The 25696-nt window shown below is 37.0% G+C and overlaps 1 protein-coding gene across 2 annotated transcripts in view; it reads right to left on the bottom strand.

Moving 5' to 3' along the window:
- ADAM9 (ADAM metallopeptidase domain 9) overlaps window positions 1-25696 on the bottom strand; it is a 100478-nt gene that overhangs the window by 39321 nt on the left and 35461 nt on the right. For both annotated transcript variants that reach the window (XM_081045779.1, XM_081045780.1), the window contains exons 10-14: window positions 23812-23893; window positions 23152-23285; window positions 15594-15765; window positions 8983-9075; window positions 7840-8035 (exon numbers count right to left, since the gene is read on the bottom strand). In XM_081045779.1, coding sequence (XP_080901905.1) covers window positions 7840-8035; window positions 8983-9075; window positions 15594-15765; window positions 23152-23285; window positions 23812-23893 — 677 coding nt within the window. The remainder of the gene's footprint in view (window positions 1-7839; window positions 8036-8982; window positions 9076-15593; window positions 15766-23151; window positions 23286-23811; window positions 23894-25696) is intronic.

Raw genomic sequence — 25696 nt, 5'->3', positions numbered from 1 at the left:
ATAAAAGCAGTCCCTATGACAGTCCATATGCCCAGATGAACTGTCTCAACACCTCTGAAAAAGTTTCAGGCCTTACAAATAAAACATTTTTGTTCTACATTTTATACTTAAGAACCAACTGCAAAAATGAAGCTTAGATTGTACTTAAAAGTTAACCTAGATTCAAACACTCACAGAAATGTCATTAATCAAGATGAAACTATAAATTAAAATCAATAGTCACTGTCACTGCTCTCAAACACATATCTACTGCACCTCTGGTTAGGTCAGGCCAGGAAGGGTTGGTGAAAACATTGCCAGCTACGATTATTTGGTTTTTTATTTATCATATATGAATGCTTAATTTAGGTATTCTTACTAATTAGATAGACTGACAAACAGCCATGATAGCTGTTGATCATAGCCATGATAAAGTATCAATCCATTCTTGCTTTCTTCTATTTTATACAGGTATTACTTACTGTTCATTTTTCTCTACTTAATTATCATTCCTAAAAATACTTTATTTGGAAATATTTTTAAGCCAAAATGCTTGTGCTTTCTATTTAATATAGGAAATTCACGTCCCAATCTTACATATCTGATATCATGTTGTTTAATTTAAAAGAAAGTGGATATGGGGTGAAAGGAGTTGGAGCAAAAAGATACAGCGGATCAAGTAATATGAAAAATGAACATTTCAGATAGTCTTCAAAGAAAAAAAGTAACTGTGGTTCCTTTAGTCCTAGACTTTTCTGCAGGCCTCTCTTTGGTAAATAATAGTACTTACTTCATTAAAATGCCTATCTGTAACCACTTTTTCGGTCTGGAATAACCTGACTATTCCTGCAAAATATATCAGAAGTTGACAGGTATCTACCACTATATCCCATAGCCTGACTAACATAAATCAGTGCCATTTAATTCTTAGTCTTCTCTCCTCCTGCCTATCTTACCCACCAAAAGGTAAGGAGTACAACAGAGACTAAAGACAACACAAGTCTGGCCAAAATCAACAACTCTAGCTTCGAAGAAATAAATCCAGCTTTTTTTTCAAACTAATGAGTGTAATGCGATTGGCTGATTGCTCCTGATAATACTAGACAAGATAGTGAGGAAAAGGGATGAGCTGAGGTATGCAGCTCAATCACTGCATCAGTAACCTGAAAGCTTCTATGTGTGACCTGAAAAGACCCTTGTCTCCTGTAATGACAGGGCTGAGATTGCTAAAAATCAAACCCAGAATCATTCTGCAAGTAGCTGAATTACAACCCGAGATAAACTCCCAGCCTCATAGTGTGAGTATTGTTAAGGTGAGGGCATTGATTGTGAATGAATGAGATCCTAAAAAGTTGGAATGGAGATGTATGAGAAGAACCTGATGAAGCTGGGGACACTGAGCCCTTAAATTATGATGCGTCTTCTTTGTCAGAGGAAGCAGCCTCTCCACTCCCATCTAAAGGGAGTAAGCCTGCATTGACTGAGGAAATTATAGTGACATCCCTGAGGAAGTTACCATGCAAGACAATGCTGAGTGGCCTCAGGACTCACCGCTATCACCCCTCTTTGCTTTAGATCTATAAGGTGACATAATAAGTGTGACCCATAAGAAGGTGTGCTGCACACCAATAGAACCACTTCTATTTTCAAATTTATACACAGAAAATCTAGAGAACACATGGGAGAATGGATATTAAAGGTGTGGGATAATGGTAGAAGAAATAAAATGTTGAATCATGTCAAATTTATTGATATGAGCAGAGATTTTGCATTCAATGTTGTACCAAGGGGAGTTAGACAGGTCTGTAACTGTGTGTGGTTGGTTTGCTGAAACATGGACCAAAGAGCAGCTCACAGTGAGCAACATGGAAATGCTGGACCTGCCTTGGTTTAATATAGAAAAGAGATCCATGAACTCACAGAGATTGTTAATGTTTTAATGCTAGAGTGGGTCTGCCATTTCAGACCTACTCACTCACTCTGGGAGGGTCCAGAAGACATACTTTTCACCATGATAAGAAATAAATTTGTGAGGGAAGCCCCAGCATACCTAAATAGCTCCGTGATTGCTCTTCTCTGTAAGCCACTTTACATTGGGAACTAAGGTAACTAAATGCAATGGAAATAACTGGATCCCCAGTGGCAGAGACCAAGTGAAAAGGCACTCAACTGCAAAGGCAAGATGGCCATGTTTACCATAATGGAGAGCAAAGTCAAAGTCTGATTTGCATAGGCCTATGGCACTGGTTAGTTGATCATGGTGTTCCTAGAAGTGAAAAGATAGGAAGCCTACAAAGTCGTACTATATCTGTATAAGCAGGAAAGTTCTATGTCAAGTGAACAAAAGTCTAACTTGAATCAAAAAAACTAAGTCATAACCCTTCAATCAATTCCCAGACTTGAGCCATATTATAGACCCAGAACCCCTTAAATGAAGTAGAGGACCCTAATACACTGCCAAAAATGTATAGTTAATTTTTCTCACATCCTTCCCCAACAGGACGTATGGCCTTTTGTGGTGGGTAACTGCATTATGGAAAAGAAAATAGTAAGAACTTTCAGGGACTACTGGCCACTGGCTCTGAATTGACACTAATTCTGGGGGACCCAAATGTCATTGCAGTCTACCAGTCAGATTAGGGACTTCCGGAAGTAGGTGACCAAAGGACTTTTACCTCATATCTGTCTCCCAGTGGGCCCAAAGGTTCTCCAAGCCCTTCCTGTGGTTATTTCCCCAGTTCTAGAATGGATAATTGGAATAGACATAATAGCAGCTAGCAGAATCCCCAGTTTGGTTCCCTGACCTGTGGAGTGACTGCAGTTATGATGGGAAAGGCCAAGTGGAAGCCACTGGAAGTGCCTCTACACAGAGGAAAATAGTAAATCAAAGGTAGTACCACAATCGCGGAAAAATTGCAGAGATTATTACTACTACAAGGACATGAAAGATGCAGGGGTGGTAATTCCCACCACATTCCAATTCAACTTGTCTGTTTGTCCTGTGCAAAAGACAAATGGATCTTGGAGAATGACTGTGGATTATCATGAGTTTAGCCAGTGGTAACTGTCATTGCAGCTGCTGTGGCAATTTGGTTTCATTGTTTAAGCAAATTAACATATCTCCTGATACCTGGTATGCAACTTTTGAACTGGAAAATGCTTTTTTCTCCATATTGGTCAATAAGGACCACCAGAAGCTGTTTGGTAACAGCTGGAAGGCCAGCAATACACCTTCAATGTCTTCTCTCAGGAGTATGGCAACTTTCCAGCCCTGTGTTATAATTTAGTTTGCAGGGACCTTAATCATCTTTCCCTTCTCCAAGATATCTCAAGATATCTCTTTATGGGCAAAACACATGAAGATATTTGTATCCCATGTGACCGCTCACCATAAGGTAACCTCGCAGGCAAGGATTTTATATAGTAAAGTGGATTAGGATGATTATCCTATCTATTCTGTGGATACCAGTCAACCTCCTTCCCTAGTCATCTCTGTCACAGCCCAATGAGGTCATAAGCAAGGAGCCATGATGCCAAGGATGGAGGTCATGCATATCCTCAGCAACACGGACTTCCACTCACCAAAGACAACCTGGCTGTGGGTGCTGCTGAATGCCCAATCTGCCAGCAGCAGAGACCAACACTGAGTGCCCAATATGGCTCCTTGTGATAGGTTTATTAGATTGGACCCTTTCTATCAAGGTAGGAGCAGTTTTGTTCTTACTGGAACAGACACTTACTCTGAATAAGAATTGCCTTCCCTGCTTGCAATGCTTCTGCCAAAACTACCACCCAGGGATTGACAAAATGTCTTATCCACCATCGTGGTATTGCACACAGATTTGATTCTCATCAAAGAACTCACTTCACAACAAATTCAGTATAGCAATGGGCCCATGATCATGGAATTTACTGGTCTTACCACATTCCCCACCATCCTGCTATGGCTGGTTTTATGGAATGGTGAAAAAGCCTTTTGAAGACTCAGTTACAGTGCCAGCTAGTGGCAAAAGGTTGCAGGAAGGGGCAAGGTTCTCCAGAAAGCTGTGAAGGCTCTGAATCAGCATCTGGTACACGGTGCTCTTCCTGACGTAGCCAGTACTCATGGGACCAGGAATCAAGGTGTAGAAATGGGAGTGGCACCACTTCCTATTTCTCCTAGTGACCCGCTAGCAAGATTTTTGCTTCCTGTTCCCACGACCTTATGCTCTGCTGTCCTAGTTCCAAAGGGAGGGAAGCTTCCAACAGGAGACACAAGAATGATTTCACTGATCTGGAAGTTACAACTGCCATCCAGCCACTTTAGACTCTTCATGCCTCTAAATGAACAGGAACAGAAGGGAGTTACTGTGCTAGCTGGGGTGACTGATCCTGATTACCAAGGGGCAATTGGATTACTATTCCACAATGGAGGTAAGAAAGATTACATCCACTACAAAAGATCCCTTAAGATGCTTTCTTAGTATTACCATGCCCTGTGATTAAGGTCAATGGGAAACTGCAATAACCCAATTCAGACAGGGTTTGCATTCATTCATTCACTACACTAATGTGCTCATGGAAACTGACCTCTGGTCTCCCATGGATTCCACTAGGAGTAACCTGAGCCCTTACAGGGTCAGCTCTTCCTCCTCCTTTGACTAACTTGGATATTGACTTGGGTCAGTGTTGGCCCAGAGAATATCATGAGTTTGGCTAGCAGCTTGCAGAGCCTCCAGGAATGAAAGTTTGGGTCACCCCACCAGGTAAAGGACCATGACCAGGGGGATACTTGCTGAAAGCAAAGGATAATGAAGAAAGGTACTGAAAATACCAGCTATGACTACATGACCAGTTACAGAAATGAGGACTTTAATTGTCATGAGTATCTTTTTTTGTTACATTTGTGAATATATCTATAAAATATCTGTTTTTTTGCTCTTATGTCCTTTTTGTGTAATATAAGTATCGAGTTTAAATGATAGTATAAGCATTGCTAACTTTACATCCTAATGTTTAAGTTAGGGGTTATCAAGAAGATTAAACTCAAGGACTTTTTCTCTAAGGAAGAGTTTAGTGCATTTCTGGTTATACACAGGATAGTTGTATCATGTTAAGTGGAAGTATGACCTTGTTTCTTCCTCCTTTTGGAGATTATGTTTGGTGTAAGGAGATGTATATGGGTGCCAAGCTGACAAGGGGTGGGCTTGTGATTGTTAATTTTATGTATGTACTTGACTGGGCCACAGGGTGCCCAGATGTTTGGTCAAATATTATTCTATGTTATTCTATAATAGTGTTTTTGGAATGAGATTAATATTTAAATTGGTAGAACAAGTAAAGCAGATCACCCTCCCTCGTGTTTGTGGGCCTTGCCCAACCACTTGAAAGCCTACATAGAACAAAAAAGCTGACTCTCCCTAAGTAAGAAGGAATTCTTCCTAGGGCCTTCAGACTGGGACATTGGCTTTTTTTCTGCTTTCAGACTTGAACTGAATCATTCAGTCTTCCTGGGTCTCAGGCCTGCCAGGCTTTGAACTGGAACTATACCATTGACTCAACTGACTTTACTTTACAGCTTACTGACTTACCCTGAAGATCTGGGATCTACCAGTCTCCAGGATTGTGTGAGCCAATTCCTTATACTAAATCATATATATGAGTAGGTGGATAGCTAGATACACCTGTAGATATATAAATAAATATATAGATATACATAGATACATAGATATATATACGTACATACACACACACACACACACACACACACACACACACTCCTATTGATTCCATTTCTTTGAATACAGAGGACAACTAATCAAAACTAAAGAGAATCAGCTCCCTAGTCAGACATCTTCAAACAGGTTGAAATTAGCAGAATACTGATGCCCTTAAAACACCCCAAGGAAAAACCCTAGGCCACTGGTGAACAATTTGCAACTCAATTAGTGGTAAGAACATAGAAAACTAACCAAACCCAAAGAGGGAGAGAAAAAAAATATGAATTATTAACTCTAAAGAAAGAAAGCAACTGTCTCACTACCATAGCTCAGCTGTGAATAGCATTAACATGACCATTATACAATACTCAATTCCACACCACCAAGTAATTCTCTGACATCAGGTGAGTGTCTGACAGTTCGGCTCCATTCTGACACCATCTTCCTGGAGACAGTGTCAGATCTTACAGGTTGAGGGGCTCAGTCACACCACAAGACTGCCCTCCCCACTGCTCTGCCATTAGGGCGCCAACTGCAAGTCCAGGTTGTCATTTGTGCTTTTGACCAACAGGCTCTAGATCAGAAGTTCTCAAAACCCCTTCCTTGGATTAATTTGCTAGAGTGGCTCACAAAACTCAGATAATCATTTACTTACTAGATTACTAGGTTATTATAAAACAATATTAACTCAGGAGTAGCCGGATGGAAGAGATGCATAGCGCAAGGTATGGGGAAAGGGCACAGAGCTTCCAAGTCCTCTCGAAGTACAACACTCTCCCAGCATTACCCACATGTTCATCAAGGCAGAAGCTCCAAACCCCATGGGGATTTTATGGAGCTTCAGGACATAGATTCAATCATTGGCCATTCAGATTAACTCAATCTCCAGCACCTCTCCCCTTCCTGGTGTGGGGGTAAGGGGGCGGGGACTGATAGTTCCAACCTCTAATCACATGGTTGGTTCCATGGGCAACCAAACCCTATCCTTAGGTTAAGCAGGTGCTTTCCTAAAGTCACTTTATTGACATAACAAAAGACACTTTTATGGCTCTCCTCACTTAGGAAATTCCAAGTTTTAGGAGCTCCCTGCCAGGAAGTGCACAAAGAATACCACAACAGTCCTCACTGCTGTAATTAAAATTACAATTATTCCATATTAAAAGGCTAGAGAATGGAAAATGAGCATGAGTATGATGAGAGTTGACAAAGGTTGAGAGAAGAGAAGAAATTAAATTCTCATCTTCCATAGTGAGAAATTAGTAGTTAATGTTTAGTATGGAAAAAAAATCAAAAAGTAGAATTACCAAGGCATTGGTAATTTTACTAGGAAACGTAAAAGTGGTTGCCTCAAGGGATGGGGATATTAGGTGAAAGTACACTTTATTTTTTCATAAAACATTGTAAATAAATTTGGATCTTTATGCATAAATATAACTTTGATAAAAATGAAAACTTTAAAAAGAGACAAAAAAAGTTTTAAACATCCTAAATATCTATCGGTAAGAGAAGAGATTCCATTAATATAATGGAATACTCTAACACACTATATCTAAATATATCAATACAGGTGGATCTCAAAAACACTTAGAGTGAAAAACAAAAAGAGCAGATTCCTATGCATATCCCCGTACTGTTTATATGAATTTATTAAAACTAAAATATGATCATTTATATTGGGGGTGCCAAAAAAATGTACACATTTTAAGAGATGTTACCTATGTATTACTTTTTGAAGTTTAATTGAATTACGGTAGAATTATGTAGTATGCGTTCACTCAAAAGATGGCGTTAATCAAATGAATGTTAGCATCATTCATTGTATTACAATTTTAATACAGTTTTTTCCTGCTTTAAAATGTGTATACTTTTTTTGGAACCCTCTGTATATAGGTTATACATATTCATATATTGTTTATATACATAGAATAGAGAGATGATAAATAGAGAGAGGAAGTAAAAACAAAAATCACCGACTGAATTTGGACACATGAAATTCATGATCATGACCACCTATAGAAAAGGAAGGAGACATGACAGGAAAGAGGAAACTAGGAAACTTCAATTCCATTTTTAACAAAATTTAAAGCATACATACACACATACATACATACATACCTACATAAATAAATAAAAGCAATCAATTATAAATAAAATATCTTACTTGAGCCAAAGATGACTTGACACTGAGCATCATAATATTGGCACATGCCGTTGTAACAATAGGCTTTGTTATTCTGGCAAGGATATCCATTCTGAATAAAAACATCAGGCTGACAGAACTGAGAAGAACCATTGCAATATTCTGGAACATCACATTCATTGGTTTTTCCTCGGCATAAAGTACCTCCTGGAAGAAACTAGGGATATAAGATTCAAATGAAACCGAAATATCAGGACAATTCCACAAACTAATCAAGTTTGAAACCACAACATTTATATTTATAAAAGTTCTAACAACAACAAAAGATTAAATAACCCAGTGGAAAAATGAACAGAGGCCAATAACAGGGAATTCATAAAAGTCATGAAATACAGAAAATGAAAAAAACATAACCTCATTGATAACCAACATAAATGCAAATTAAACAGATATAAAAGCACTCTAAACCTATCAAACTAACCAGGATTATAACACTTGCTAACAACAAGCTTGTGATTACACTGGTGGGTTCAGACTAGCACATTTGTGCAAAGTATATAAAATATGTGTCAAATATTTTAATATACATACTCTGCTCCCAAGAATACTACTTATAAACAAAAACTGGAAGTAATCTAAATGTCCATCATTAGTTGACTAGATATGGTAATTACAGTTTATCCACACAAAGGAGTACTAACTATACAACCATGTCAAATTACATGAATAGAAAAAAGTCCATAATACTTTATTGAAAAAAAAGATAGGAAAAATATGTATATCTGCTTATTCACACACACACACTTGTACAGGAAAAAGCAACTAAATTAATATAATAACATGTTATCAACAATGGCTACCTGAGGAGGGTTAAAATGATAGTTTTTCAGTGTCAGCTTTCTGTATTTTGGTATTGTTGAATTTTTAATAAAAAACATAAATTACTCTTAAAATCAGAAAAAAATTGTTTCTACTTAGGAAAAAATCTCATTAGAATATTTGTCATAAAAGAATGTGGTAAAAAATTTCAAACAAGTGGCATAAAATTTTTCATGTAATTATGTAATAAAAACAGTGCTCTCTTATAGAACGGGGAAAACAAATCTTGATATACACATTTTTTCTTTTTTCTTTTTTTTTCCCAAATAAGAAGAAATTTCTTACCAAACAGTCTTTACAACAGTCACCATATGCACATTCAGCAGATGATTTAAGCTTACAAGTACTTCCTTCACAACAAGGATCCAATTCACATTCCTATGAAGAGAAAATGACTGTCAATAAAGAAATGAGTTTTTGTCATCAATATTCATTAATAAAATTCTTATCTTAGGCCTAAAATCTATTTCTTTCTAACCTGGCTATAGCAGTTAATCTCTGGAAACAAGCATTATCCTTCTGGATTTGTCAGTGACTCTTTAATTATAACTATTTAGTTTTCGACAGGTATCAAAGGACTGAAATCACAAGAGTACGTATCGTAGCCTGCTGGTACTTCCAGAACAAGATACCATAGACTGGTTAATTAAACGAAAGAAATTGATTATGTCACAGTTCTGGCCAGAGGTCTAAGATCAAACTCCCAGCCAATACAGTTTTTGGTGAGGACTCTCTTCCTGGATTGCAGACAGCTGCCTTCTTGCTTTCCTCAGTGTGTGTGTTCAGACAGAGAGAGCGAGCGAGTAAGCTCCATAGTGTCTCTTCTTATAAGGACACCAATCCTATCAGATCAGGGCCCTACCCCTATGACCTCATGTAATCTTAATTACTTCCCTAGATTCCCCATATGAAAATACAGCCACATTGGGGGTTAGGGCTTTAACGCATGAATTTGGGGTGGTCAAACAAACATTCAGTCCATAACAGTGTATTTAATAATCACAGGCAATTAAGCATCCACGAGTGCATTTCTCTTCGTGATCAGGGTCTGACTTCTCTGTAGAGTAGGTCTTCTCCCTATGTGAACATGTAATCTTGCTTGCCTTTTCTCATCCCACTGTGAGCCACCATGGCTCCGCACCCCACAATCTCCCACCCGCAAAGACATCTACTCTTTTATGTTCCAATTGATGTATTCAGGTCTGAACTGTTAGGGAAAGGGAGGAAAGGGGAGAAGGGAAGAGAAGAAAATCAGGGAAAGGTGAAGGAAAGAAAGAGCAGGGGAAATAAGTTTTCTTTAATTTTTAAAGAATATTTTTCCTAAGTATATATAATTCTGGGTTGACAGGTGTTTTTTTTCCTAAAAACTGTCAACCCAGTAAATTAGCTGTTCTACTATATTCTGGCCTATATTGTTTCAGGGAAGAAATCAGCTGCCATTCATATACTTGTTTCCCATTGTCTTCTGGCTTCTTTCATTATTTTCTGTTTATCTCAGCACTTTGATTACAACGTATCTAGGTGAATTTTCTTTGTAATGATTCTGATTTGGGTTGACTTAGTGTTTAGAGTTATAACTTCATGTTTTTCCTCAAATTAGGGAAATTTTCAGCCATTATTTCTTTAAATATTTTCCTCCTCTCATTCTCGTTCTCCTCCTAGGATTTCACTTACAGTGACATTAGACTCATTTGATAGTGCCTGTACGTCGCTGAAGTTCTGTCCATTTTCTTTAATCTTTCCTATTTATTCTTTGCATTGGATTATTTCTTTGGTTCTGCCTCATGTTCACCGACTCTTTTCTCTGGCATCTTAGTCTATTAATTCTACCCAGTGTATCTTTCATTTATTGCACATTTTAGTTCAATAAGTTTCCATTTGGTTCTTTGGTATAGTTTACATTTCTCTTCTGAGTCTTTGTTTACTCATAGACCATATTTTTCTTTAATTCTTTGATGATAAACAGTGAGAAACAATTCATATAATTCATAATAACAAAATGTTAGAAACAATCTAAATGTCCTTTAATGGGTGAATGGTTAAACAAACTCCTGACAAGAACTTCTGGGCTGGTGAAAATACCAGCATAAATTTCATTCCTACTCTGTAGTAACATCCATACAATGGACTATGATTAGCAATAAAACGGAACAAAATAATAATACATGCAACAACCTAGAGAGACCTCAAAGGCATTATGCTTAGTGAAAAAAGCCTAAAAGATCATGTTATGTAATTCAATTTATGTATTTGGTTGGTGCAAAAGTAATTGCGGTTTTTGCAATTATATTTTTAACCTTTTAAACCACAATTACTTTTGCACCAACCTAATAACATTATTGAAAGGGCAAAACAAAGATGGAGAACAAGCTAGAAACAGCAAGGGGCAGTAATAGGGCTAGAGTTGGGGTGAGCATGAATACAAAGAGGTAGCCAGAGGGAGATCTTTTGTGGTGATGGAACAGTTCTGAACTTTAACTGAGGTGATGGCTACACAAATCTGTATATGGGACAAACTACATAAATCTACACATACACACACACACACACACACACACACACACACACACACACAGAGACACACTCACACGAATGCAGGTTAAAAATGGTAAAAACTGAATAAAGGCTATTATGTTATTAATGTATCAATGCCAATATCCTGGTCTTTATATTGTACTACAGCTATATAAGATGTCACCTTTGGGGAAAACTGGGTGAAAAAATACATGGGACTCTGCACTATTTTCACAACTTCCAGTTTATAATTATTTCATAATAAATTTGAAAAAATAAATGAACTCTAACCTATACCTTTCACCTACAAAAAAATTAAAGTCAAAATGTATTATAGACTATAAAGCTTCTAGGAGAAAACCTTTGCAACCTTGGATTAGGCAAAGATTTTTTAGATATGATACCCATAACACCACAAATTAATTAAATGGACTTCATCAAAATGTAAAACTTCTACTCTTCAAAAGGTAACTGTTAAGGTAATTAAAAGATTAAAAGACAAGCTACAGACTGGGACAATATATTTCCAAATTCTATATCTGATAAAGAACTTGTGTCCAGAACAGAAGTACTATCAAAGTTCAATTTAAAAAAAAAAAAAAAAAAAAAAAAAGAAAACATTTTTAGAGGGGAATAAGTTTAACAGACATTCACCAAAAAAAAGATATGCAGATGACAAATAAGCACATGAAAACATGCTCAAAATCACTAGCCATCAGGAAATTGCAAATTAAAACCTCAGTGAGGCATGACTTCACACCTAACGGCACAGCGAAAACTGAAATGACTGACCATATGAAGTGTGGCAAGGACCTTCAACTCTCACACACTAATAGTGGGAATGTCAAATGGTACAACCACTTTGGAAAACAGTTTGAAAGTTTCTTGAAAATTTAAATATACATGTACCATATGACCCAGTCATTTCACTACAAGATATTTACCCAAGAGAAATGAAAACGTAAGTTCCTATTACATGTGAATGATCAAGGAGCTTTATGTGTAATAGCCAAAAAATACATCAATAGATGAATAAACAAACTGTAGTATATTCATACTACTCAATGATAAACAACAATAAAAATGAATGAACTACTGACACAATAACAATGTGAATGAATCTCAAAATTATGCTGAGTAATGAACTAGACAGAAAAGAGTTAAAATTCTCGGAAATGCACAACTAATGTGTAATGACAGAAAGCAGATCAGTAATTGCCTGAGGAAAACGGGGGAACAAAAAGGGGTGGGAAGAAGGGACTGGCAAGGGTCACGAAGAACTTTTGGGGATGATAACATGTTCATTATCTTGATTGTGGCAATAGTTTCACTTATGTATACATGTGTCAAAACTTATTAACTTGTATGCTTTAAACATGTGCAGTTTATTGTTGACCAAGCCTTCAGAATTGCCTATTTCTTATCCTTTGCTTTGTCTTGACCAAACTTCAATAAAGCTTCTTTCTTTCCTATAGGTCTCTGAACTCTGCTTGTCCCCACAAAAAAAGTGGAAAGTGCCCTCCCCTCCATCAGCTTCGGGCAATCAGCTGACCACAGCAGAACAGATTTTCCTGTAAGTCCTCACCAGTTATTTCCCCTTGCTTATCAGCTTTGCCTTAAAAGACTCTGCTTATCTCTACTTGCCCCCACCTTTATCTTATGAAAGAAAAATCTTTTTCTCATTGATTCTGAAACACTTCCAGATGTCTGAGATCAGAGTGGTCTCCCTATTACAACAGTCTTTATTCTGAATAAATCCTTTCCTTACCAAAGTCCAAACTTAATATTTTGACATCAATAAAGCTGTTATTTTTTTTTTTTTCAAAAACACTGTGCAAGACAGGCAGATGGCTTCCGAAAAGAATAGAGTTTCAGGACATAGACAATGTATACAAGAATTTTGTTTATGATAAAAGTAGTACGATTTTAAGTGGTTCTGCAACTATTGACCATCAATGGATGGAAGTTAATTTTCTAGTTCAGTCCACATGATCCCCTCAATTAAGGAGCGAATACAAAAGTGTTTAATTCAAATGTTAAAAAATGCTAGAAGAAATTATCGAGGGGCCATGATGATTATATTGAAATAGGAGTCCTAAAAGTCTGGTCAAAATACAAAATTCAGAAAGTCTTAAAGAAAAAAAAAACTCAATTTAAATTTTAATTTCCAATACAATAAACTACATCACATGAAAAGCTAACACCAAGAGTGAAAGCCTAATGTAAACTACAGGCTGTGGGTAATAATGATGTGTCAGTGTAGCGCCCTCGGTTGTAACAAATGTGCCGTTGTGCTGCAGAATGCAGACAATGGGGGAGCTGTGTATGTGTGAGGACCAGCAGGACCGGGGAAATCTCTGGACTTTCCATTGGATTTTGCTGTCACCCGAAAACTGCTCTAAAAGATAAAGTTGATTAATTTTTAAAAACTAAATGGTAAGTAACAGACAGGGGAAATATTAGAACGTAGTCAACAAAAGGACTTTGCCCATAATACATGAGTTGCTAAAAATCAATTTAAAATAATCGATTCAACATAAAAACTGCTGAGGAATATAAAACAATAATTCATAGAAGAAAATTATGCATGTGGTCCACAAGTATATGAAAAGACAGAAAGGTAAACAACATCTTGCTTTTCACCCACTGAAATTAAGAAAACATGATCCTGTGCTGGCAAGACTATGGGGGGCACTGATACGCTCTTGGCAGAAATGCAAACTGACTCAGCCTTTTTGTAGGAAATGTGGTAGTCTCTAATAAAATTAAAAACAATACTTTTCAATTCAGTTATTCTATCTTTATGCAATTATCTTAGAAAAATACATGAGGCATACAAGGATATACTATCTGCAACAGAAAAATACCAATTACAGTAAGAAAATGCCCACTAATAAGAGTACAGTTAAATAAATCATGGTACACCCTTATAATGGAATATCAATCAGGACATTAAAAGATTATGTCTATATAATGTAATGACATGGAAAAATCTCCAAGGTACATTAACAGAAAATAAAACTCTGCTATTAAGTCTGATTTCATTTATGTAATAAAATAAAATCCTAAAACAAACCCACCTATTTACAAATATGCATACTGTATAAATGTATAATAGAAGAAAGTCGAAAAGGAATACACTAATCTTATAAGAATGATTACCACTGCAAAAGGAAATTAGAAAATTTATGGGAGAAACAAAGGTATGAAAGGGGAATTTTGTTTGTACTTACTATCTGAAACTTTTATACAGAAAAAAAAAACCTGTGATAGTTCAGAGGCAGGGGAGTAATTTTTAAGGAGTAATTTTGTAGTGTGAAATCTCAAGAAGCAAATAGAGACTATTTCAAAAGTGTGGTAGTGAACTAAACAGTCAGGAGATAGCAAACTATTTAAGGAGAAAGATCTGAGAATGTCTGGAAAAGGAGAAGGGTTTGGTAATCCTAGCAGCATAACGTTAACTTAAAAATTAAACATAACCTTGATAGGACTTATTTTCCTCACTTGAAAATGAGAATATAAAAAATATCAGTATCTTTGGATTGCTGTGAGGATTATATCATGTAAAACATTTAGCAGAAGTCCCTGACATGCAGCAATCATTCAATGAAGGCCCATCACAATTTCATCATAAAATACATACTGCCTTTCTAGAACGTAAGTCTGGCAAAAGCCTGGTATAGTCAGGTAAGGCAGAAAAAGAACTTGTGGAAAAGACTGAGAATATAGTAAAGCTTACACACAAATGAACAAATTTCTTTATAATTCAATGCAGGCCTAGGAGAAAAGCGTCTAAGTACGCTGTTTTGGGAGGAGAACAGTTAAGATCTGAAACAATAATAATGAAGATGGGCATGGGCTTACAGCAATAAGTGTGGGTAGTAGGTGTGATAAAGCCAGAGATCAGTAGGTAAACTGAAGGTTATTAAAGAGAGAATGCTGATTTGAGTACCAAGAACTTTGTTACTGAAGGACTATGGAGAATAAGCTAGCTTCAATTTATAATTAAAATGAGTTCAACTGAATGAATATTTCTGCAGAGTAGTGAAAGCTTTACAAGTGCAGAGCCAAGTGAAAAACTGACTCGTTCTTTAAAGTAAGTAAATGACCCAATAACCACAGCAGAAATGGTAGAAGGTAGCAAAAAGTAGAAGTATAAATATGGCACTTTCCTTGACACCAAACTAGCTGACACCATTAGTTATGTTCAGAGAAGGAGATGACCAATCCCAGGAACATATCCCAACAAGCAAAATACCAGTCCTCATTTTGCCACTAAATGTTACTTTAGTTCCTATGCCAGAGTTGCCCAAAGCAAGCTATTTTATGTTTTGCAAATCCTGAGGTAATTTCACAAAGAAAATATAAAAAATTACACTGACCTTTGGAGTACCACAGTCACACTCCTCCCCGGTGTCCACCAATTTATTACCACAGAAAGGAGCACTGTAGGCTTCATCAGGCTTTGGAATATTAAGAAGGCAGTTTCCTCCTTTACTTAAAGTTAACTTCTCAAAGTCCTCTGCACTGCAACTGCTAAAGTTTCTGGAACCTCTATAATAAACATTAAGAAAAAGACCTTATATCGTAGCAATTATTCATTTTGAAAATTTTAAGTCAGGTCTTCAACTCACAAGTAGTGAATATTTAAAACAGCAGAAAATAAACTAACCAAAATAGAGAGAAATGAGAATTAATATCTATTTCTAATAAATATAGGACATTATTTCAGTTAGCACATAATTCACTATTTTGGTTACAATATATTATAGCTCCATGAAAATATCTTCCAAACATATCACTTACATTGAAATACAAAATCATAAATCATCAGAAGAGACCTTAAAAATTAGTCATCCAGAATTAAGTTTTACTTATCTTCCATAGTATAAGTTCTTCAAATATTTGAAGCTAGCTATATGTTTCCCAAATCTTTTTTTTTTTGACTCCACAGGGTAACATTCATATGTTCCCCTCACCCTCACTTACTGTGAGCTCTGTGAAAATAATGTGGATGGGCAATTCCAGTGAAGATGTACCATAGCCATCCAGAAGCAGAATGCACAGCAGAATTTCAGCTACAGTTGGAGGTTTAAGTGTCTCTTAGGATAAATCCTGAGAACAATGGTTAGTACTCTGAAGGCTAGCAGGCTTCTAGAAGATGTCCACCTTAAGACGTGTATGTGAGATTTATACAAATGCAACTTTGATGTGTTCTACATGTTGTTGTGGTTTTTTAAATTATTGTTCTTCTCAATAACTATAAAATTTTTTCAGATAATCTCACCAGCTATGTTTACTTTTGAAGACTAGTGGGAATATATATACAATAAGAATCAACAAGTGGGAATATATATATATGTATATATATATATATATATATATATATATATGTATATATATATATATATATATATACACACACACACATCATATGTATTCTTGTTGAATATATATGCAACAAGAATACAACAAGTGGGAATATATATACAAGAATCTTTGAGAAATCCAAGTCACATTAAAATTTTAATCAGAGGAATTTGGTTTGAAAGAATCTTTTTTTCATCAGTTTGAGCAATGGTGCCAACGTAGCAGTGGGAATGAAAACGATTGCTTTATAGTGTTTGAGGAGGCATTCCTATCTATGTTGAGTCTTTATACATCCAAGGAATCCAAGAAACAGATCCTTTCTGTGAGACTCTGTCCCCTGGGTATACAATTTACACTCCTCTTTGCTAACTGGCCCAAAGTCTCCAGGGAAATAGATGGTCCTGGCTTTAGGCTCTTGGGAATGAGAAGCAGTCTGCCCAGAACATTTTGTTAATACTACTTGACAAGAAAGCTCTGAATGTGGTACATTGAAGGATTTTAACAGATTGACTGGCAGATTGACTGGCAGGAACCTGAACAATCAACTTTTAGAAAAGAATGAGCAAAGACAATATTTTGATTCACACAGAAAGAAAATACCTGGCACAAGAGTTTTAGCAATAACAAAAACACTTGTTCTCCATATTCTTCCTTTTCTTGCTACTTTCTGTTTAAGGATATTGCGAGGAGTCCTTTTGTACAATATCACCCATTCAACAAATATTTGTTGAACATTATGCACAAGGCACTTTTCTTTGTGCAAGGGATAAAACAGTAAACAAAGCAGACCAAAAAAATCCCCACCCCTGTGAAGGTGACATTTTAGTGAGTGAGACAGACTACAAACATAGCAAGCAAGTAAAGTCAATAGTATATGAGAAGATAAGTGCCACTGGAGGAAAAGGTGAGGAGGAAATGAAGGGGATGACTGCACAGGGGAAGGAGTGATTGCAATTTTTAAAAGAGCAGTCAGGACAGGCACTGGAAACATTGTGACAACTGAATCAAAACTGGGTATCTGGGGGGAAACATTACAGAGGGAAGGAATAGAAAGTACAAAACCCCTAAAATAGAAGTCTGCTGGCACGCTCAAGGAACACGGAAGTGAGAGGGAGTGAAATGAGTCAGTGAAGGAAGGAATGTGTAATGTGAGATACACTGAGCAAAGGTGTGAATAGGCCACCGTAAGAATTTCCCCACCGTAAGAATTTCGCCACCCGTAAGAATTTCACCTTTTGCTATGAGGGCAATAAGGAGATGGGGTTTGGGGGTTGGGAGAATGACACAATGGAAAGTATTGAGCAGGACTGACCTGATCTGAACAGGAACACCATGGTTGCTACGTTAAACAGGAAGACCATGCAAGAGGCTGTTGCAGAAATGTACTGTACAGATGATGACAGACCAGCATGATAGCAGTGGAAGCAGTAAGAAGCGTTTGCATTATTTAAATGGTTTAAAGGCACGGCCATTAAGAATATGACAAAATAGAGAAGTCAAGGATGACTCCAATATTTTTGTCCTGAGCTTCTATGAGGAAGGAATCATCTTTAACGGGCATGGGGAAAACTGGGTAGAACAGGTTTGATGGCGGACAAACAGGAGTTTGAGTCTAATAAACATCAAGTGGAAATGTCAAACTAGAATATGTAACAATTACTTAACAAACAGAGGAGACTTCAGTTGAACAGAGGTTTGTAATTGTTTTTTTGTTTCTTATTGTTGCCGTTTTCGTGATTAGTACAGTACCTGCCACATAGTACACATCCAATAATGTTTCCTGTAAGACTATATTAACCAGCCAGTAGCCATAGGAGTTTTGCAGTCATGTGTATTCCTACACTTGAGTCCTTAATTTTAATCCACACAGAGTCAACCACTTCTAAACAGGTTATTTTTTAAATAAGCTTTATTATTTAGAAGTTGGAATACATTTTCTCATAGAAATAATGTTTTAAATGTTTTATCCTAAAGCAATCTACAAAAAAAAAATCTGTTTCACTCACAATGAAGTACACTAGAGTACTGAAAAGGATAACAAAATCATAAACACTTCTGGTGTTTCTTAGCAGTCAGAGAGATAGCATGTTGGCCTTGGCAGTGCTTTGGATGCTAAAATGAAGATATTCTTCCCCTAGTCATCCTTGGACAGCACCTACAGTAATAAGAAGGATGATCTTTCTCCCGATACTGGAATAGCAACTAAAGTATTCCTATTCACTCCCTGTCACCTCTGGGCACTAGGATATTAATTTAAAGCACCTCCTCATCTCTCTTCTCAGATTGAGGTGAATTTTCCAAAACTGCTTCAAAAGGAGATAGATGTGACTGACAATGATAGAAATGGTCTACCAGGATGTGATGGGAAAAAACATCAACTATCATTTAAGTCATTCTTTCTGAGTAATCTGGAAGTAATCAGAGAACACATTACATCTTATACTCTACATTTTGTAACAGTTTAATAATAGCTCCTTTTGGTTTGTTGTTGTTTTTCTATGTAGAATGCTTTTTATTTTTAATTTTTCATCCTTCAAGTACCCTTTGTTCTGGTTGCTCCTCCAGTAAGTTTAATGGCCCATACACTGTCATTTCACTATGTTCGCAGTATCTACCACATCTTCCTAATTTTTAATGTCCACGTCCTTTCCCCCTGCAATCTGAGAAAGCTTATCAAGAGTCACTTGCAGGTCATTTCTGAATAGGCATCAAGGACAAACCAGGACCAAAGTGAGTTCCTATACTAGGACTGACATCAATTTAGACCTCCTGGAATCTACTGATCAAGGTCACGAGTGAACGCCTCTCCATCCCTCACACATGTATCTTCCTTTAGTCTACTAGGACAAATCTCATTATGTCCTTTTTCCTGTTTACATCAACGACCGTAAGAAGCTAAGAGCCAACTCCCTACGTAGGCTCCTGTCTTTTGCACTCTAATACCCATGAGGCTTCATATGTATCCTGTTCTCTTACTATGCACTCTGGAATTCACAGTACATCATCAGCAAAAACGTCCATGTCCATAACCTCTTCTCTAAAAGTACCCTTCACCTTTAAGCTGTACATGAAACTCAGCTATCCCAATTTCACAGCTTCCACTAGAACCATCTCAAGTGGTGGTAGTTTTTTTCCCAAAACCTTCATACAACTAGAGATGGAATCAGTGTTCTTCCTCCAGATTGCTGCTTCTAGGCCATTCTTTTTCCTTCCTTCCTAAATCTCCCAGCTTTGAATACCATAAAATTAAATTACCCACTATCCTTGATCTGTTACTAACATCTACCAAACAGTTCGTTACCTCTCACATCCTGCTTACTAACATTGTCACTCTAATACTATTTTTGCCTTAATTTTTGCCTTTTTCAATATACAAGTAGATAATTCTATTAATCCCGTGAACTCTCAGTGGCTTGAACTCCTTTCCTCCAATGATCTTATTCTCCACCAAGTCAACCACTCATTGTCATGGTTTTAATGGACACCTTATCATCACCAAGAATTATAATTTACAATCTGAATTTTACACATTCCACTCTTCCGCTAATAAACCTTTATACTACAATATACATTTAATCCCACCAGGATATCTAATCCACTGATGTCTCCCCTTTTCATGTCCTTCATCCCCATGATGTCTTCTTTTTCCTAAGCCTTATCTAGATTAAATATCATGATCCATCATTATAATTACTCCTTTGCGTACAGGTTTGACTTTCTTGCCCCTCTCTTACTTCATTGTACTTGGCCTAACCAAAACCTAGTTAAATCCAACTGTCTTATGTACCTATACAGTTGAATGTGGCTGGACAAAAACACACAACCTCACTGACTAATCTCACTTGAAATTCGTGACTATGAACCTCAAGTGGCCCTTTAAAGCTACCACTGTAATCCATTTATTCTCCCTTTCTACTACACCACTATTTTATACCTTATGTTTCCCGAAACCCCCAACAGCTTCTCCCCATCCTATCTTTCAGCTGATGAACCTACTTCCTACTTCACTGCAAAACTGAACCACAGACTTCCACCACACCTATCCATCTACCAGCTACATCGATTTATTCCTAATTCCAGATACCCTACCAGAGCTCCAGTAAAGCCAACCCCTCCATTCTTGCTCCAGAACTAATACCCTCTCACCCACTTAAGAACTACTCCAGCAGTGTTCCCTCTCTGTCCTAGATCATCAATTTTCCCCCTCTACTAAATGAGTTCCATTAGCATACAAATCTGCTATAATTTCTTCCATCATGAAAAAAAAAAATTTTATCCTGACCACACTTCCTTTGTACTTGCTCTTCCCTCAGATGTCCACACAATCAACTTTTTACTCACCTCCTTCAAGTACGTGGTCTAATGTCATCTCAAAGAAGCTTACCCTGACAATATGAATTTAAAATTGCGAACTGACCTCTACCATCACTACCACCACACCGTACATGACCTTCCTATTCTGCCAATACTGCTCAATTTTATTCTCTGTAGCACTTAATCACCTTCTATTGTTCTACATCATTGATGTATTTATTATGTTAGTAGTTTGTCCTCCCCATTCAAATGTAAATTCCATGAAGGGCAAGTCTTTATCTAATTCAGGGATATTCCAAGTGCCTGAAACAAAATCTGGCACACCGTGCTCAATTAATATTTGATGAGTGAATGAAATATGGGTCCACTCTTCATTGCTTCTCACACCATTTTAAATTCCACTATAGCACTGTTTCATGACATTCCTTCCTCTGAATGCTCTGTTTTTCATCTTAGTCTCTTGTTTATCTCACTGCTGATTATTCATTTCTTGTTCCCTGAATTTATGTCTCTCTCAACTGATTGCCAACCAAAGTAAATGCTAAATTTACTTCCCTCTCCTACAGGAAACCTTTTACAAACATGACTTTTCTTGTGAACATAATTACATTTCTATTAAGTACAGTTTTTTTCATAAGCACTATTCTAATTCTTCTGTATCTATTTTTCAGTCTAGAATTTGCTCAAAAACAGACAAATGTTGAAGTAAATCCTGCTTGAGTGCTTCCCTTTCCACCAGGATGTGATTAAAATTATACACTTAGACCTAAAGATAAAGTACTGGCTAACAGAAGTTTTTATTATTCTCTCAGTGCCCCAGAAACTTGAGGGAAGTAAAAAAGGGAGTGAACTCTTGGGCCATGGATATTTCCCACATGACATTTTCATCTGTGTTTGTTAACGATGAACATCTTCCATATCTGATTTTTCTCTGGGTCAGTTTCTATTTCATGCATGCATTGCAGCTATGTCCAGCTCTCTGCTCAGCACGACTGCCTACTAAATAAGGGTGGAACCTTGTTGCTTATGACAAATCTGCATCAAAAAGAAGCCCAACAACTCAATGGTTCTTGTTCACGCTTAAACACTCTATTGTAATTATTTTTGAACCCTGGCAAAGGAAGGGGTTCTAAAAGCATAGGCTCTGGACCCAAACATCCTGACTTCAAATCCCAGCTTCATCACTTCCTTAGATGTGTGACCTCAGTTTCCTCATCCATAGAGATAACAAGTATCTACATCTCATTAGGTTGTTAAGCATTAAGTGATTAATACCTTTAAAGTGTTTAAAAATGTTCCTGATACATAAAAAGAGTTCAATAAATGTTAACTCTTCTTTCTCCTCTTTGTCTTGCCTCCCACCTTTATCTACAAAATTGGGGATGTTCGCAGGACTCTGTCAGGTTTTTTTCTACTTACAGTGACAACGCAGCACTTTCTCAAGGGGTTTATGAGTAAAAGCTTCATATAGTCCTTCAATCTATAATCCAAACTGCACTGAATCTAGCAGAACCTTTCCCTAATTTCTAATTCAGATGTAAATCTTTCCATGTTCTTACATCTTTTGGTCTGTCAACTGGTTTATTGAAAAGTGTTAACTACAGGGGCAGACAGGTGGCTCAGGTGGTTAGAGCACGAGCTCTGGGCAATAGGTTTGCCGGTTCGATTCCCACATGGGCCAACGAGCTGCACCCTCCGCAACTAGAATGAAGTCAATGAGCTGCCTCTGAGTTCCCGGGTGGCCAGATGACTCAATTGGTTGGAGTGCGTACTCTCAACCAAAGGTTGCCGGTTCGACACCCTCAACGGATAGTGGGCTGCACCCCCTGCAACTAACAATGGCAACTGGACCTGGAGCTGAGCTGCGCCCTCCACAACTAAGACTGAAAGGACAACAACTTGACTTGGATGGAGCTGATGAGTCCTGGGAAAAACACACTACTGTTCCCCAATTTAAAAAAAAAAAAGTCCTGGAAATACACACTGTTCCCCAATAAAGCCCTCTTCCCTTTCCCCAATAAAATCTTTGGGAAAAAAAAGTGTAAGTACATACGTTTCTTTGTTAAAGCTCTGTGAACTTATTTATTTAATTAAAAAATAGATTTCTCCTTGATGTATCACATAATTAACTTCAGGGGAGCCAGGAATAATTTTTCCTATGTTTTCCACATAGACATAAGTATATCCCAAAGTTTAAGAAACACTAATCTACAATACCATATTAAGGGAAGAAGAAGAAGAAACTTAATTACTCACGATGCTCCTGAATTCATGATGCAGCTCTTTGCTCCACAGAAACAATCTCTCCCATCATCATGATTCATTCCAAGGTTATGACCCAACTCATGAGCAACAATGGATGCAAATGTCTCCACTGTGATTTGCCCAAACTGTCCAAACACAAGAAGGTATTAATTAGATTTCTGAGCAAAAAGGATGTTTTGTTTATGAGATTATTTTTTCAAAAGGGATATTTATCACTACAACGTTGAAACTGTATATGATAAATCAAGCAACCAATAACAGTCTTCATATATTTCAGTCTAGTAATAAACTGATGTGACTTAACATACTGAGGGTGAAGACAGACCCTTTAAGTAACAGGTCAAACACTTTACCACCAACAGATTATTCATGGTGGTTTATGAGGAAACCAATTCATGGTTGTAATTTAATTTTCTTAAATAGAGTCTCTGTATCTGCATCCATGGAAGTGAGGAGCTAATAAATACATAATAAATATGAGAAAACTTAATGACATCTCTAGGGAAAGAACCTATCTGCCACTTCCACCTCACCTTTCAGAATACCCAAAATACTGTTTTAAGGATGAGGGGAGAAAGTGTAGAGTCAATAAATGCTTGACACTGTCCTAATGCAGATGTCCAAAGTTGAACGTTAAAAACAAAAATGTACCACATTAATCCCGCCCGCGTGACTCCGCGAACACACTGTTCCCACAAATGCCATTCCTGCAGTCCCACCGAAACCTTTCTTCCTAAACGAAAAGAAAAGGGAAAGGTTATGAAAAGTGTTTGTGGGGGAGGGAGGAGGGAGAAACCTATTTCTTTGAGTAATCTTAAACTGGATTGGTAGAACCTACAAAATCTGGCAGCAATGTTAAACAACATTTTAAAGTCAGAATACTATTAAGCTTTCTCTCTTTTTTATTATCAGAGAATGAGATTAATATTACAAATTCATTTTCAGACCAATGAAGATATGTTTTAGATACCAAACAAAATTTTTTCTACCTTCTGTATGAAATACCTTCCTAAAAAGCATTACATTTATTCAAAAATTCTAACGAGGAGAGACAGGCAACAAACTCAATGACCATATACACACGGGAGGCTGCAGGGCAGGGAACACAAAGCACAGAAGGATCACAATGGCCTCCATATTTTTCCACAATCATCCTGAACACACTTGTATCTTGGGACCTATTCCCTCTGCCTGGTACTCTCTTCCCCAATACATAACCCTAACTCATTCCCTCACCTCCTTCGGGTCTTTACTCAAAAGCCATCTTTTTCACACTGAGAGCTTCTTTTGCCATCATACCTAAAATTTCAACTTTACTCCTCCAACATTTTTATTTTTCCTCCTTACCACTTACCATTGTTGAACATATGATACATACTTATTTATCTCTTTTATGGCCCATCTCCTCCACCAGAATATGGATGGACCCCATGAAAGCAGGAATTTTTGTCTGTTACATCCACTGCTATACCCCAGTGCTAGGGTATATGCCTAATAAATACAGTGGTACCTCGGTTTTTTAATGTAATCCATTCCAGAAGACTGTTCGAGTTCTGAAACATTCGAAAACTGAGGCATGGTTTCCCCATAGAAAGTAATTCAAAATGGATTAATTCATTCCAGACCTTTAAAATAAACTCCTAAGACTGCAAATTTAGTATGAATTTTACTACCTAATGATACCATAGATCCAAAAAATTTACGGCATTTGAAAACCTAAATGTTTGTCAACAGAGACGTTCGAAAACCGAGGTACCACTGTATCTTCTAAACAAATGAATAAACCCTTCTCTGTGGCATCTGACCAGCCAGGAGAAGAGAACTTGAGATACTGACATAGGGAATTGACAAGGAAACACTTTAGCCAGACCACCCTATAGTGAACTCCAGAGTCCCCAAGCCCCACTCATATACCCAATGCTTCCAAGATGCTTTTCAATACTTCATTCTCAACTACAAACAAAATCCCAGGGATTATCAGACATTTGGGAAATGCTTCTAACACAACAGATAGAAACCAAAAACAGGGGAAAAGAGAGTTTGGTAGGTGTAGTTGGGGAAGGCATGGTGAGTATGCTTTATGCCTATTCCTTTTGGTCTTTTGTGAACTAGATGGCATGCTCGCTGGGATGAGGAAACTTACAGGTGCAATTTTACTAAAAATTAATAAAAAGGTCAGGACCAAGCCTTTGTTATTAGAGGGGCATAAAAATCCATTTTGGTATTTTCAGTGCCTTGCTTTAAATTAAGTCACATAAAAAAAGAAAACAAAATTAAATCAAGGGAAATTTCTTCTCTGAAAAAATTTGAGTTTTAGGTACCATCAACATTGAGGGTGGCAAAAAGTATTATATAAAGTCGAACATTTTTTTGCAAAAAGCCAGCCTATCAAGCCAAAAAACTTTTAAGAAGGATTAAATGTTTTAAATATTTTTAAATGAGCGTTTTGATATAAATTTTTGGAATGTACTTGTATTATGTGACATATAAATTTAAGTTTTATCGTGGTACCATGAAATTACTATGTAAAAGAAGA

This window comes from Rhinolophus hipposideros (genome assembly GCF_964194185.1).
Source record: "Rhinolophus hipposideros genome assembly, chromosome: 4".
Taxonomy (NCBI): domain Eukaryota; kingdom Metazoa; phylum Chordata; class Mammalia; order Chiroptera; family Rhinolophidae; genus Rhinolophus; species Rhinolophus hipposideros.
This window is presented reverse-complemented; position numbering and strand designations above follow the sequence as displayed.